The 17,113-nt window shown below is 38.0% G+C and overlaps 1 protein-coding gene across 6 annotated transcripts in view; it reads right to left on the bottom strand.

Annotated features, from left to right (window-relative positions):
- The window catches only part of BIRC6 (baculoviral IAP repeat containing 6), a 194,638-nt gene that overhangs the window by 67,080 nt on the left and 110,445 nt on the right, over positions 1-17,113 (bottom strand). For all 6 annotated transcript variants that reach the window (XM_075412723.1, XM_075412718.1, XM_075412724.1 and 3 more), the window contains exons 56-61: positions 16,688-16,831; positions 14,728-14,857; positions 9,847-9,978; positions 6,276-6,443; positions 4,195-4,368; positions 445-641 (exon numbers count right to left, since the gene is read on the bottom strand). In XM_075412723.1, the coding sequence (XP_075268838.1) occupies positions 445-641; positions 4,195-4,368; positions 6,276-6,443; positions 9,847-9,978; positions 14,728-14,857; positions 16,688-16,831 (945 nt within the window). The remainder of the gene's footprint in view (positions 1-444; positions 642-4,194; positions 4,369-6,275; positions 6,444-9,846; positions 9,979-14,727; positions 14,858-16,687; positions 16,832-17,113) is intronic.

The following is a 17,113-nucleotide window of genomic DNA, read 5'->3' as shown; positions in this document are numbered from 1 at the left end:
ACATTATTTATTATTAGATAATTAAGACCATAAAGTTATTTATTATTTATAATAATAAATCTAAAATAAAATGATATAATCTGCTTTGAGAACTAAATTTCACTCAACCACAACGAGCAATTAAATAACAAGCAAGTCCGTCTTTGTATTCCACCAGTAACTTCGTGTTACTGCACCCTCCTTGCGAGGCAAGCAGCAACACTGAGTTCACGCCTTTGTTCCACAAGGACACGACTACCCAGGCAGCCTGGAACATGCATAAGGAAGCAGCATGAACTGCTGGTCTGGGCTGTGGAGTTAGGCACTTGCCTATTTTAAAGTAGCTTCCCCACATAACTGAGATGTCAAACTGAACCACAGAGAAATATGAGGGAAATACTGTCCTTTAACAAACAAACCAACCACTCTTCGCATGTGTTTCTACACTGATTTTTTTTCACTCACTTGCTGAATTACATCAGGATAGAGCATCGGGAGTCTCTCTGCAATGAGGGCCAATCCACCCATTCCTGCAAAAACTTGCAGTGGAGACTGAATGGGACAGGTTTCAAGCAGCGATTCATCTAGCACTGCGTCCATACACTCATCCCCGGGACTGATGGCTTCATCTTCAGGGCAAGGTCCCAGTAAATCTGCATGTTCTACAAAAACACGGGGGTAAAAGAAATTAATACATCAACAATATTCGGTTTATTTCTTTGTCCTCACTTAAGACCGTACTTCAAAAGTAGCACTTCCTTCTTAGGCAAAACCTGAGTCAAGAACCTGAAATGAATGCCTACAAGAGTATCAAAAGAAAATAACAAGAGTATCAAAAGAAAATAAAAGTATTTGTGGCACCTTTTGCCAATGATGGCAGATCCATGTCATAAATTGGGATTGTTTATACAGGGTTACATGTTAATTATCAGAATCTTACTTTTTATTAGAATTTAGTCTATCCCTTCAAAATTTTAACTTTGGAAATATGAAATTTTTTAACAGTCTTGCATCGAGGAGGAAAGAGTTTGTTACTCTCCGATACAGAGTTTATAGCTGAAGGAAGGAAAGATAACCTTACTTAAGTTAGTCTTGCTTTCTCCTCAAAAATGAATAAAAATTTTTTTTTAGTTTCTCCTTTCCCATCATTTAATGCACCATCTACAAAGTCTATCGCCTATCACTCATCACACCTATCGTTCTCATATTTCCCTGTGAGGTGTCAAAATGCCCCTCTGCCATAGCTGTGAAATTTCATTCTATTCTTTCACATAAAAAAGATTAAGATCTCTATTTCTAACATGCTACTAGGCTCCATCCTCCCAGTTTATGACTAAGCAGTGTAATATCTCGTACAATGGACAAAAAGTGATCCTTCTATGCAATGATGCACACAAGTTGTATATACAGAACCCTACCACAATTCATTTTGCCAAAAATTGACCCTCTGCTCATTACCACAGCCATCCTTCACAGTGAATATTCAATTTATTTCATAAAGAATCTGTATTGCAGATTATGTTGTAAAATACTATAATGCAGTGGTCCTCAAAACCTTCACAGTATACCCACATAAAAGGCAGCACAGATCAAGTGGTCTCAGTATCTCTTTGCTGTGAGCAGACTGACACCCAGCTGAAAATCCATGATTATACTTAAAATGTTTGTATGCACACATGCTATCATCTATTATGTACTTGTAAAAACACAGAATCACATAAAAGCATAATTCATGCAGCTACAAAACTTTTTATTTTTTTTACTTTTTTTTTTTTTAAGTTTTAACCACAGATACTTTATCTTTTAAAACCTTTTCTTCCTTTATTTGAAGGGAATAGGAAACTGCAAGTCTTCATCCTAATTCTCAACTTTTAAATGTTCAAGAAGCACCAGGTTACAAGGACATCATGGATACGATGCAGGAGGAGCACATCGCTATGGAGCACTGTGATCAAAATATCAGATTTAATAAGCTCAAATCAGGGACATATAGGAGTATGTACATCAATTCTCCTTAACTCAACTGATGGACTGTGAGAAATAGAAAAGGTCACATACACTTCCAAAGCAGGATAATCCTCATAAGAAAGAGCCCAAACGTAACACACTGTGTACATACAGCTTTGAAGCCTACTGTTCATAAGGATACCGACAGAAATCTCCTCTGTGGAAGTTTTGCCTGTCACCACAGATCGTGAATGAGGACGTCAGCAAACACGCTGGTCTCAGCAAGGGACCACCTTCTGTCAGATGTGTGGAGGATTCCACCACGCTAAGCTGAACGTGATCTACAGTTCAATTGCTTGCGATGACATGAATTGATCAGACCACAAGAAAGGTTAGATCTTGGCAAGGAAAATTTTAAAATATAGATTTTTGAAGGAAGACTCATCCCTCTGTTTCATACTGTTTTGCAGTTTAAAAAGCTGTAACCTTCCCAAAGAAGGAAAACAAGAGAACAGACACACAGAGATACTCACTACGCACAGAAAGATCGCTCAGGCTTAATGCTTCTCTGCAGAAGATACTCGAAAAATACATTATCAGTAAGGGTACAGGCAGATCTTCTACTGTGAGTGCACATATAATTCTACTCCTTTCACATCTTAAATATTGTTGCAAGGAGTTACACTTATGTGTGCTTCTTCAGTACTTGATTTAGCTAATCTTCTTATAACCCAATTGAAACCATTTCACCTCCACGAACGTTCTGCAAGTTTTCAGTGAAGTGATGCACTTCAGCAGTGGAAAACTGCTGATCTCAAGCAAAGGCATTGAAGCACGTAGAAAAAATGTAAATAAATGACACTTTTCCTCAAGTATGGTAGTAGTAAATGCAACTCTATGGACACCATGTGAGGCTATAGAATCTATCAACCACTGATAAAAAAAAGAGTCTAATTTAAGTAGCAAGTACGGAAATACTGATATGTAAGAATGATTTCTATAGACATTGCAAACTAGTCATGAAAAAGCAGCAGCACTAACCTTCGTCATTCATGAGTGGTGACTGTGAGACACCTGAATGGAACCATTATTTTGTTGTATAGCACCATAGGTCAATGGATTTGTAATGACAAAGTAAAATTTTCAAAAGTATTAGTCTCCAGTTTAAAAAAGAAGCCTAGTAACTTAATAAAAGTTCAAAGAGAACCTTCATGTTTTCACATGCAACTCTACCACTAAACTGAAGCTCCTCGAACAGGTTTTGAGTTTTCCTCAAATAGAAAAATATTTATTATAGGATTAGAATTTAAATAAACAGCAAAACCAAACAAAAATATTATTTGAAAGAGAAAAGCCTCTCAATAGTGTGAGATCTGTATATCCAGCCATTACGTGCAGTCATGAAACACTTAGACCAGATAGCAACAAAATAGACCTTTTTTTCAACTCTTCTTTCTGTTTATTTTTCTTTTCTATAAAGAGACTGATCGGTCAAATGAACAGTTTTTAAAATGAAGCCTCTGTCTTAAAATAGCTGAATGATTAACTTTGTAATTCCATGCTGTGTCAGCAGGCTGATGAACAGCAGATCATCTTAGCTTAATTTCAAGGTCGCATTCTTTTAAGTCCTTCCCTAAAGGAATGACATAAAAATATTTCAAAACAGATTTCTGGGATATAACTCCTCCTTCTCCTTTCCCCAGCACTACGAATAAATAGATAGCAAGCAATTAGAAAAAACATTAGCAAGCAACAGACTATATTAGAAAATTTTTAAAATAATGTTTTTAAAAGCTAGAGTTACAAGACCTGATTAGATGAGCTTGAAAATAATCCCCATTTTCAAAGAAGCACTTAAGTACCCAAGCTGCCGCAATAAAAAATTTCACAGGCTTCTGTAACCCAAATGGTTTCAAACAGCTCCCGCGTTACTTAATCTGCTCCAGTTACCAGCACACTTACTACAGAGAACTAATATGCATGTCAAGAAATAAAATACGCAGTAGCTATACAATCATATAATTGTATCAGATACAACACTACAATGAAGAAGGAAAAGTGAAGCCAGAACAACCATATTGGTGCATCTTATAGATACAGTCTTAAGACAGGCAATGAATTTGGTCTTCTTACAAAGTTTAGCACTTGTTTTGCAGAGAATGCCTCAGGAACATCATCCAAGAAAATACAAAAACATGGTTTCTTACCAAGAAAATCAAACCCATTTTTGTCCAAAATAAAAGCATTTTAAAAAGGAAGAAAACTCACCTTTTTCTGTGTGAAGACGTTTAAATGAGTCTGTTTTCGATAAGCTTGAATCTGAGATTACTTTGGAACCGAGCTTAACTGTCAAATCTATTGATCGGTATCCTTGAGGGAGTTTACGGTCATACAGCAGAGTCAGAAGCTGGGCAAGTGTCATTTCAGCTGGTAACGGTTGGCCTGAACAACAATGGCATTGAGTCAGACAGGAAAACTATGATTGGATTATTTTAACATAGATGTCCAGGTGCTGTTCATTATTTGTACCAAGATGTCAACTAGATTAAATATTATCTGGCTCCAAACCAAGGCCTTGATTTTACCATTTGTTCTCTTAGGAAAAGGGGCCCCACCAGTTTGGAACCAACCATTCAAGAACTATGCCAACATTCCCTAAGGCAGCTCTGTGCTGACTGCCCAAGCACCTGGCATATTTAAGAAATGGCTAAGGCTGTAACTTGCTGTGCATTTTAAGCAGGTACTGCCTGTCCCCTACTGTTAAATCCCACCCTGGCATCATGCTTGAATTGTGGTGGCATAAAAGTGTCTGATCGTAAGGTAAAATGTCTGAAGTGGAAAACTGAGAAAGCTGCAATTCGTTTTCAGTCCTATTGGCCCCAAGCATGGCTCACTACTCTTGTGTCGGGACACAACTCGGCAAGAAAAAATGAACGGCACTGCCAGCAATACTTTTCTCAGCAGCAACGTAGACTTGAAATGCACATGTAGTACAGCCCAAACTGATTACTCAAATCAAGATATTGGCCACTCTGTTAGGAAGAATATGCTTTTCCCTGAAATTGCAAGTTACAATTCTTGCCCTGATAATGAGCAGACTTACATCTAAAACGAAATGTTTCAAAGCTGGATCATGTAATACACTTAGCATGCCCATCATATCTTGACTGTACTTGATTAAGTAACAAGCTCCAGGAAGGTCTTTAGTAGCAACCTGTTTCTTCAGTGGAAGAGGGTGTCTTAATAAATGAAAATTAAAAAGTCTTGCTGTTGTGCAAGTGAAGAAGTTTTCTGCCCTTTTTTTCCATCACTGATTCTGCTTTTCATGGGTTCTTTTTTTGTAACAACTGGCTGTTGCACAAGAGGTATGATCGACCAGATCAAATACAGAATGGTCTACACTACCATTAGTTGACAGTCCACCTTTACCAGCTAGATACTGAAACAGGTGCTGAGTTTTGATCCCCTTTCCAATATAGTAGCATTTACTGTACCAATTGTAGGTATTTTAATCGAAGTATACGATCCCTCTAATAACTGCCAGAGGATAGCCTCAAAACCAATAATTCTGCAGTAAGTTCCAAATTTAGTTTTTTCTTGGGTGAAAATGACTTTGATCAGAAGTTTATTACTTAATTCCACTAGCTGGTTCCTTGTTTTTATACTACAATAGGTAAGAAGCTCTTCCGCATAACATTAAAGTGTTTCACCCATGTTCCAGTCCTTTATCCCTGATCTAAGGTTCAGAATTCCAGTCTTACCAATCTCTCTCTATAGGAGAGAGATCTCTCTCCATGCCCCGACGACAACATTTTCACCAGCTTTGTCCCTATAGCTGGTAAAACATGAATTCATACCCGCTACACATAAAACATGACTAACTGCTTAAGACATGCTGTTTTTGAAATCACATGGAATTCCAGAATATTCCTGAACTGGCAAATCAACCTTCCAGAGAGCAGTGCAAGTTGGCTGCCCACTCAGAACACGAAATAACAGGGCACAAATACCAGTTTAGTTCTGCCTTGCAAGTCAAAGAAAATGTGAGTCACCTTACAAACCCACCCCCTTTTTACTTCTGAGTGAAAGTGGAAATGTTTTTGAGATTTTGTTTAGGAACAAGGAAGTTCAAGGAAGATCAACATAATTGTTATTTATGTCAAGCTACTATGATGTTATAATGCTCCATTTTCAGTTGAAAGCTGTGACCAACCCAGAAGGGCTCTACACTTCAAGATTCTCAATAAAAAGATAAAGATATCCATTAGCTTTACATCTACATTCTGATGATGTATCAGCCACTGAAAAAGACCATCATTTTGAAGCTAAGAAACAGTTATTACAGTTACCTGGTAGAAGTTTATGGTACAGATGAAACACTGGAACACTAATGGTCTTGCTGGAAGATTCTCCCCCTGAGGAAGAGGTACCTACTTTATCCGCCATCACTCTTCCTCGCCTTGATGGTGGACGTGGAGGGGTGGATGAAACAGCTCTTTTTGACTGAGATTTCAAACCTAGGAGAGAAGTAAAAAATTCAAAGCTATTCTGGTATTTAATAACTTCAACTAGCTAAGATGCAATCTACTCAATATCTTCAATGACAGCAAAAAACTCAAACTTTTCAGCACTGGCAAACTAAATAGCAGACTAGCATTCATGTATAAAATATATTTGGATATAGTCCTGGAATTTTTACAATTACAAGGCTGCACAACCTCCTGAGCCCCAAACATAAACGAAACCATAACTGTACTAGATCATATAATCCCTAAAAAAAAAATAAAAAAAAAATCAAGAACTATTAACTAAGTTTAAGAGCAGAATCAAAAAAGAGCATGTCTAGCAATGGGCCCTACAGTAAAACTTTAGTGTTTTTGCAATTGTAAGCACAACAGGCAAAAACTTCTAAACTGACAGACATTTCAGCAGGCAAACAACAGATAAGAAGGACTTGTGTGGCCTACAAAAGTGAATTCAGCTGCAGTACTGACAATAGCACATGGGATGAAAGGTGTCTTTAACCATGCTTTTAAAGTTGCCTAGGTCAAAACCTTTAAAGTAAGCACTACATGAAAATTAAAAGGCAGAACAGGTACATGAAAGGTTATTGAGCTTACATGGCAAGACTGACATATTTTGGGACAGCTTAAGCTGACTTAAGGTGCAGTGAAATTATACTACAGACATGTACTCTTCTACGCAAGCGACAGACTGTGGTGGTGCATTTCCCTCCCCACCTCTCCTGGACCACTCTATGATCTCAGGAATTCCCATCAAGCCTTGGTATTTGTGTAATGAGTCTGGCGGTTAAGCACCCTTTGACCGCACCAGGAATTCACGCAAGACTAAGGCAGGGAGCAGCACTGATTATACCAGGAACTCCAGTTGCCTCGCCAAGGTGGGAAATGGAGCAGGAATAACCAGTCATCCCCTGACAGCCTTGGAACATACGTTACATGGATTGGATTGTAACCCGAGTGGAACAGTACCAGAGTTACTGGAATTCTGAAAACTCCAGTAATTACCAACCCAGATTGTGGTCAGGATGCAAATTTACTCATGACTGAAGTCAATCATCCCACAACCCTATAAACAGCGGTCCTAAGTGAGGCCCTCTGAGCATTCCCGGACCACAGCGGGATGCGACCAGCATCTCCCTCTGAGCGGGACACCTCTCAGAGCTCGCAAACTTGAGAGTTTGCAAAGTTCGGAGGACCTGGGCTGAAACTCTTCACTCCTTGAGGCTCAACCCTCGCTCGTTGAGAAATGCTGAGACATTTGAAGTGACTATTTCACTGAACTCGAAAGGAATTTTTAACATGTATACCTTTATACCTTTATATATCTTTGTGTCTGTGTGCATGCATGTGTGAACTGATTTAAGTATCTGACAGCAAGTATAGTATAAATATTGCCACCTCGAATCTGTGGTTAGATCACCGTTGTGATTAGAATCCACTCCAGTTACAGCAGTGACTTGATTATAAAGTGCTGCTAAAATCTTGTGATCCACCTTAAAATGTGCTGATAAAATCTTATAATCCACCTTAAACTGCAAATAAGCCCTGTATAAATCATTCTAACTCGATTTTCCCATGTATGTTCCATCAATGTAGTAAGTAATAGCCAACCTTGCCACTGAACTTTGTTAAGTCACACTTTTATAAATTCCTACTAAACCCACTTTTGCTAATACCTTTCACAATGATTCTTTAAGCGGCCTAAACCACTCATTTGTGACATGGACCAAGTAATAAAGTCAGCAGGTCCGTGTACAAAGACTCATACAACTACTGTCTCAATCAGCCAAGAGCAGCTGGAAAACTAACAACATCCTTACCTGAAATGCTATAATACACTCTGGTTTCAGCTGATCAGTAGGAGCAGTTACAATATGCCACACGTTCTCCAATAGTCTCAGTATACTAAACTAGCTTGTCTTAGGAAGATTAGGCTCCAAATACCACCTCTACTCTCTATTAATTTAACCAACAGGGAACAAATTAAACACTAGCTGCACGAGGCTCTGAAAAGACTAAAAAAAACCCAGAATATATAAAAAAATAAAGACAAAAGAAGAAAAGATGTCACAAACAGGTCGCAAAAAGAAATGCAAATGAAGTAAGTTCACATTTAAACTGTTTTACTCAACTGGAAAAAAATACAAGCATAAAGAAGGAAAAACTTCAGTCTGCTTCTTTCTAGATAGGGAATGGACTGTATCAGGCAGCATGATCAGAGATGCAGCTGGGATGAGACATGGCCAACTATGCAATGCCCTGTCTTCAAGCTCGGCAAATTACTTTTTTGGTTCCCAGAGTCTTTATTAATGTTTTAACCCTTCACTTGGACCTATTAACATTTTAGATCTTACCAAAACATGTTTACTCTGTTTAAGTGGCACCTACTGCAAATATCTTTCCAGATAAAGATGCTGTAATTAACAATCAGCTGTGTTGCTTTAAATACACACCAAGATCCATGAAACTGCTGCCCAACTCAACACTGGAGTTTAGAGTTATATCTACATTTAAAAACCTGAAATAAAAAGCTTAAGAAATATTGGTGCCAGAAGTCAAAGGAAATCAGCATCTCTTCTTCATGCTTCATGAAGTGTAAATGAAATTGAGGTAGCTCAATGAAGGCAGAAAGCTACATAGGAAAAGGGTAGTTCGTTCATCTCTCTCACCCACCAGAACTTCAAACTGAAAGACTAATGATCTCCACAGCCATCATATCAACTGTAATCTTCTTGTACCACTGCAAAATGACTATGTTCAATCTATAACCTCCACAGCAGTTTTGGAGCAGGGTTTACGTGAATAATTTCAGAACGACCTTCACAATAGTTTTTAGAAGGCGAATGCTTTGGAAGAAAATCCTGTAGGTGTTGTTCCCAAGTTGAATAACATGGTTTTACGCTCACATTTCCATCTGACAGTTTTTAGCAGAGTACCACCAGCTTTTATGGAAAGTGTATGAATTCCTTTATTTCCAAAACATACTGTGGTAATAGGTGATGAAACCCTGATGCACCAGCCACTGCAAAAAGGTAGAGGCAGTAATACCCACACCACAGTAACAGCACACAAATACTAATATATTGCCATATAATCCAAGCTCCAGGTACGTCTCCACAAAATATTACAATATGCACTAGCAACAGCATCCATAACCTATCACTGACACACACATTTAGGTACAAATTTGTCAACATATATAACCCGTTAGAGGCAGCAGTTCTACCAGGAACCAGTCTTTGCTGCCTAACAACCAGTGAGATTAATCAGGCACTACAATTTTTCTAACCATCATTAGTGATAAAAAGAATTGTTGGTAGATATGATTTCCATCCCCCACTCGCCAATGTCTGACAGATCCATTTTTCAGAAGGTGGAAGAAACAAAAAAAACATACCAGAAGCAACAACAACACTGTAATTGTCCTGAAATCCATTTTCTGCTTTTACTTTTTCTTTCTCTTCATAGTTCTTTTTTTCTTTATCTTCCTTTTGTTCATTAATTAGCTTAGCTGTGATACTGGGTGTATCTATACAGGAAAAAGAGGAAAGGCATTTCAAGATATCAAGTTGATATTGTTACAGTTTCTAGGCTGTTAAACAGGCTATTCTCAGCTATTTTAGTGGCTTAAGAGTTCCATCCCAGGCAGTAATAGTCTTGTAAATACCTATGAATTGGGGTATCATGATAATTCTGGTCCCCTCTTCCCCCAGAAAAGCATCCTCTGACAACTCAAAACTGTAGCAACTTAAAACTATTACCGATGAGTCAAGTGTACTCATGTTAAAACACCACTGCAACACACCAAAAATGAGATTAAGTAAAATAAACAAAACCAAAGAGACAACATCAAAACACCAACACCCCCCAACACAACAACAAAAAAGCCAATATATTTTTAAGGACACCTCCAGGCTTATTTAAATAAATAGTTGTATTTAGGTTTGGGTATCTAGTGTTATACATTGACTCAATTTCAGAACTGGCAAGTATGCTTGTTCCTTTGAAACTGGAAGACGACTAAAGTACATTACACATGGACACCTTGTGCTGTTTGCTTACATGAACAGTAGATTGCTGCAGTACAACTGTTTTGGTTCAATCATGAGTGTAGATCACATATCAAGAACTATTAAACCACTGATTACTGGTTACAAGGATCATTTCACACCTTGTAAGTTACCACACTGGCACCAAAATGGCCAAATAGTTCTCTACTTGCTTCCGAATAGTAACTTGTTTCCACATAGCCACAGCAGCCTTAATCTACAACCACAAACTCAAGACCTAGAAGTACCATCCTGCTACCTTTCACTATATATCATCAGTGGGTGAGGGGCTGAAAGAGACATGGTTTGATCTGCTTGGAAGTATATTATGATTTGTGGTTGAAGACATTGGTTACGCCTGTGTTAGACAGTAGTGCAGACCAAAAGAAGATAGAGAATATGAAACTGCTGCTACTCAGGACCCAAAATTCACACATAAAAATATGTATCTGTTTTTTAGACTGGGTGTTGGCTTTTAAGAAAAATCTTATTTACTATTATTATACTTCAGAGTTGCTCTAGTTTGGTCCAATGGACTGGATCCCCATTTCATAGAATCACAGACTGGTTTAGGTTGGAAGTGACCTTATAGATCACCTAGTTCCAACCCCCCCGCCATGGGCAGGGGCACCTTCCACTAGACCAGGTCGCTCAAAGCCCCATCCAACCTGGCCTTGAACACTGCCAGGGAGGGGGCATCCACAGCTTCTCTGGGCAACCTGTGCCAGTGCCTCACCACCCTCACAGTAAAGCACTTCTTCCTTATATCTAATCTAAATCTACCCTCTTTCAGCTTGAAGCCATTACCCCTTGTCTTATCACTATAGACCCTTGTACGGCTTTCTTGCAGGCCTCCTTCAGGTATTAGAAGGCCACAACAAGGTTTCCCCAGAGCCTTCTCTTCTCCAGGCTGAACAGGCCCAACTGTCTTGGCCTTTCCTCACAGGTGGAGGCGCTCCAGCCCTCTGATCGTTTATGCGCCCTCCCCTGAATCCACTCCAACAGCTCCACACCTTTCTTGCGCTGAGGGCTCCAGACCTGAATGCAGGACTCCAGGTAGGGTCTCACCAGAGCGGAGTAGAGGGGCAGAACCCCCTCCCTCGACCTGCTGGCCATGCTGCTTTTGATGCAGCCTAGGATATGGCTGGTTGTCTGGGCTGTGAGCATACATCGCTGGGGCATGCTGAGTTTCTTGTCAACCAACACCCCCAAGTCCTTCTCCTGAGGGCTGCTCTCAATCCATTCTCCACCCAGCCTGTATTTGTGCTTGGGATTGCCCTGACCCATGTGCAGGACTTTGCACTTGGCCTTGTTGAACTTCATGAGGTTCACACAGGCCCACCTCCCAAGCCTGTCAAGGTCTCTCTGGATGGCATCCCTTCCCTCCAGCCTGTCGACCGCACCACACAGCTTGGTGTCGTGAGGGTGTCGAAAACAAATTTGCTGAGGGTGCATTCAATCCCACTGTCCATGTCACCAACAGAAAGGTTAAACAGCACCAGTCCCAATACCAACCCCCGAGGAAGACCACTTGCCACTGGTCTCCACTTGGACATCGAGCCATTGACTGCAACTCTTTGAGTGTGACCATCCAGCCCATTTCTTCCCCTCCCCCCGCCCCCCCCCCCTATTTTTTCAGCTTTTATTGCTGAAGAATTTGAAGTTCATTAATGAAATTATTGAGGAAGCTTAAGCAATGGTATTTTTAGCACTCAGGTAATAACCAGATATTTTGTTCAATTTTCATGACCAGTCGAGACCAGTAACTTCAGACTAAGGTGAATGAAATACAAAACAACTGGTACTCATCCTAGACAATCCTATCTGCAGTGATACTGCACGTTTTCTGCCTATTATGTAGGGATGTGAACAGCAGATTTAGCAATGATTTTAGATGCACCCCACCTCCTTTTTTTATTCCTTAAAGCCTGGGAGAAAAAGTATGAAACGAACACGCTTATTGTGATTTATTTTTGCAGAAAGTATGAGATGATCAGTTTGAGACATTGACAGCGTAGCTAAGAAAAAAGAAGCTACGCCAAGGGACAGCCTCTGTCACAGGATCTTCACAACTTCCTATTGTTGCTGTGGTGGCAGTCTTTTCTTCCTTTCCACCCCTAGTCCACCCCTTCTCACTCACTGTCACCCCAAACACATGGTTTATGCCTCATATATCCAAGTCTTCTTTACTATCTCCTAAACATGGACTTCAGGAATGATATACTAGTATCACAAAGCTTTTAATACAGCCAGAGAAATCACATTAGATGAAGGATGGAAACATAAAAGAACCTGAACTTTTCCAGAATTAATTATTCTGATTTAAAATGAGAGTTAAGCTGAGGAGTAACAATTCCATAGCAAAACCAGAAAGTTACGATCCCCTGCAAAGTCAGCATTTGATCAAATTCAGTTATAGGCATTACAGTACGTCACATCATCACCTTCCCCTCCCCAGTCCCTATTAGCACTGGCTATCAAGTTGACTACAATACACCACTGAGGCAGCTATTCAGTACAGTTTATATCACTGCTCATCCACTGATCCCTACCTCATCTGCAGCGACTATCCCAACCATTACAGCAATTCTGACCATAAATTGCACAAGGATCTAAAGACCTTAGCTGCATTTCACACATGACTGTGTCTGGACAGTAAGTGAATACAGAATTCTATCAGAAACAGTAAACTATTCACTGGTAAATAAGCTCCAAGCATTTTTCTAGGATTTGCTATTTTTTAATTAAAATCCCAAAGCACATCTTGTTCTGTCAAATACCATTACAAACTTCCGTCCCCTTGTTATGTAAAATATTTATTGCCCTAATGAATTTGTTAACAATTTCAATGTAAAGATTTTTCAGTAGATATAAAAAAGCAATACTTCCTCTGAACTCCACAAAGATCTACTTCAAAAACTAAAAGTTGATCTACACTGAGTTCCAAAAAAGTACACATGCAAATACATCTACACATAAGAACATACATACCTAGTCAGGTAAGTGTGCAGCTAAGTGAACACACTTCAGTGCACATCTGTAATACGGCAAAACCATAATTGCTGTGATGATCTTTGACTTTTCTTTGCTATTACTGAGAAACACATATTAAGAGTAAAGAGGAAGTGCTGGGGTTTTTTTTGTCTTTTTTTGTTTTGTTTTGTTTTTAAATTAGACATGCTTAAAACTGATTTTTGCTGTAGCATAATTTAACAAATTTTGCTCTATTTATTACCTGAGTAGAAACAGCTTGCACCTTGCCTGATTTTGCATAGAGAGCTCTGGCATGGACACAACGCCTTTAGTATGAATTCTACTCTTCAACTACATTTTAAAAAGATCACTAACTCTAATATTTAAAATACAGTTCTATTTTTCTACTGTATTCAGTAAACACTGAAGTTCAAGGTGGGATTCATTCTGAGATTAATACACCTACCATTTAGGTGTCAAAATTCCTATTATGGTCTGTGGATTCGTGGTCAACAGAGCACCCTAAGAGGGGGTTCAGCTCTCCATGTATATTCAAGTAGTAGAACTGAAAGTATTGAACTTCAAAAAAATAACAAATAAATCCAGGCCTTATAATTATCCTCTTATTGTGTATCATTTCAAAATTAATCTCTAAAAGTAAATCATGGTTTTCATTCTCCATTTAGTAAGCAAACTCAAATGATTATATCCCAGGCAAATCCAAAACCACAGAAATTAGACAGAGCCCTCATTAATGCCCTTTTCATAGCAACACGATTTCATCTTCATCTTGAGATAAACTTTTAAAAGTTCCAGGATATTTAACTGACATAATTTGGGAATATTTAAGTGACTGGATAAAAGACAGGGTGTTTTGAAGACTGATACTTGCAGCATCATTTGTATGGTCTTGCAAATATCCCATGAAAAATCTGAGAACACTTTAATACTAAAAAGCAAACAAAAACCCCTGACCAACCAAAAAAAGAACAAAACAAAAAACTCCACCATCCCCACCTGATTTTTACAAAAGGAAAAAAACAGTATTTGACCAGTAAAATTTGTAAGGCAAATTTGTAAGGCATATGCAAAAGCTTACACTCTAACCACTGTTTTGTATTCAGCAATGACCAATGAACACTGCAAATATGTATATTAGATATTCTTCATTTATCCAGTTTTTTTTGTTTTGGTTTTTGGGTTTTTCTTTGAAACAGTATCTTTAAGAAATAAAACATGAACTATTGCAAACTTGCCTGACACACGATCAAGAACCTCTGCTAGAGTTGTTGAGACAGGCAAGTGAAGAGTACGAAATTTGTGTCCAGCTCCATACATTGGATGTTGAATTACATGACTAGTAGCATTAATTCTACCTTTGTACAGCTGAAACAAAAAAAAGTCAACATTTAACATGACTTTAACATTCAGAAATAAGTTAAACATTAAGTTCTTATAAACTCACCTCAGTGAAAATAAAGCTACACCTTTTGCGCCCTAAAAAAGAAAACTGACATATTCTGCAGCTTTGGAAGTACAACATAAAAATGCATCAAACTGGGACAAGTTTAATTTTATAACTGAAAAGTATTTGCTTAAAAAGCCTAGAATTTTTTTTAGTATTAGAAACAATATAATATCATATTTATTTTTAAAAACCCAATCCTTTTATACAGCTGTATATGAGAGAAAAATTCAGCATCTGAGATTTGCAATTATTTATCAAATTAAAATTTAATTCTGAAATTAAATTAGGAAAATCACAATACACTTGGCACAGAGAAAGATGTAATTTCTCTACTGCTCCTACTTGAGAATGAAGTTTACTCTAGATTTAATATCTACTTTCTGCTCTTATGATGGAACACTAAGTCACTACTAATGAAAGTGTTTCAAATATTTTCACATTTTTTAGTCTGAGCTGCATTTGCATTTTGTATCATTCTTCGTTTGCAGTAACTTTTTACAGACTTTTCTGCAGTGACAATACCACCGAGCCCATTCCTCCTATCATCAGAACAACTGTTTACTAATATTCACATACAAAACCATTTTACTACTGTGCAATAATATGAAACAAATATAATACTGGATGACAACCAGAATTTAGCTTATAAAATAGTTTGGTTAAGAACTTCAGAGACAAAAATGGGGATCCAATCACTGAATGGTTATGTTGTGGGATATACTAGAATTATATGCTGCATATCCACATTATTTTTAAGGTTTCTTTTTGGATTTTAGAGGAGGAATCATCTTCCCCTCAATAAGAACAGCCAGATTGCTTCCTGGTGTTTTTAATATAAGAAACTGAATTATCTGACTACTTCTATTCAAGATATTCTTTCTGCTTTTACACACCTAGTAACATTCTGTAAAAGCCTGCTTCCACCTAAAACAAATTATTAGAAAACTGATTTTACTTTCACATTACCAACGGCCATGTTAATAATTCAGCTCAGCCATGTAAGAACAAAACATGTAAATGTTTGTGCTAAACCTGTATTTCTTCATCCTTTTCCATTTTATACTGTCTGATCCAGCTTCTCTGTCATTTATCTCATATGGTGCTTTACTTCCGAGATGTAGCAAGACCAGCAGAAACCAAAGCAGAAAGTAATTTTTCCTTGCATGGAAGTATCAGATCTTGTCATAACTTCTGTTTCTCCTAGATTTTTTTATTCACAGCCTTCAACTGAGAGCATAGCACTTCAGTCATTAATTATAAATCTGTGTTCTGGTGAAATATAAAAGCACACATCTGCTGTATAAATTAATTCAAGTATTTGTCACTCAAGAATTTATTCACAGTGTTTTGGCTAATGCTGAAGGATCTCTGCCAATTCTGAAGCATCAAAACTGCAACTGTTCCTTAGTGAAACCGATAATGAGGAACTGCTGGAAGGACTAGAACTGGTATCTGTATTTGCTGCTAATGCATAAGAATACTATTAAAAAGTCTGCCATAAGATAAATTTCAGTTGTCAATTCTTTCAGCAGCAGCATATTTTCAACAAGATGGTTTTGTCTTGCAACAGTGCCTTATATTTTCTTTTAAAATGCTGAGTTATAATTCACCAACACATTCCTTTCCAAAATTCCACAATGTGTACAGTAGGAAAAGCTGCTGTGTGACATTTCAAAGTTGAATATAACCCAATTTTTTAAAGGCTAAATTTATTCCAAGTTCACCATACAGATATGAAAAATTCTTACTGGACACGGAGACTGAAGAAATAAAGTCACTTTCTCATCCTCTAGCATCAGCTGCAAAAAAAGCCTCCTAATAAATCCTGAAATATTTCCAGAGGTTGGGAGGTTCCCACGCTGAGGAGAGGACTGGAACAATTCACAGAGAACCTGGGAATGCAAGATGACATCAGATTAAAAATATTTCTATATTTAGGTCTCTAAAATATAGCTCTACACCGCCATAATAGGCAGTGCCTGAGATCTACCTTTCAGTTATCATTTAAACCACATTAGAAATGGGCATCACTGAAAAAAATACCAGCAGCAAATACGGTGTTTCATAAAAAAGTTCAAAGCATTGACTACAGCATCAAAGTAATTGTAAACATGTAGAATACTCAAAGAGACAAAAACCTGAAGAGAAAGTATTTAGAAAAAATAGCTTTCAAA

Source organism: Opisthocomus hoazin, chromosome 2 (genome assembly GCF_030867145.1).
Source record: "Opisthocomus hoazin isolate bOpiHoa1 chromosome 2, bOpiHoa1.hap1, whole genome shotgun sequence".
NCBI lineage: Eukaryota > Metazoa > Chordata > Aves > Opisthocomiformes > Opisthocomidae > Opisthocomus > Opisthocomus hoazin.
This window is presented reverse-complemented; position numbering and strand designations above follow the sequence as displayed.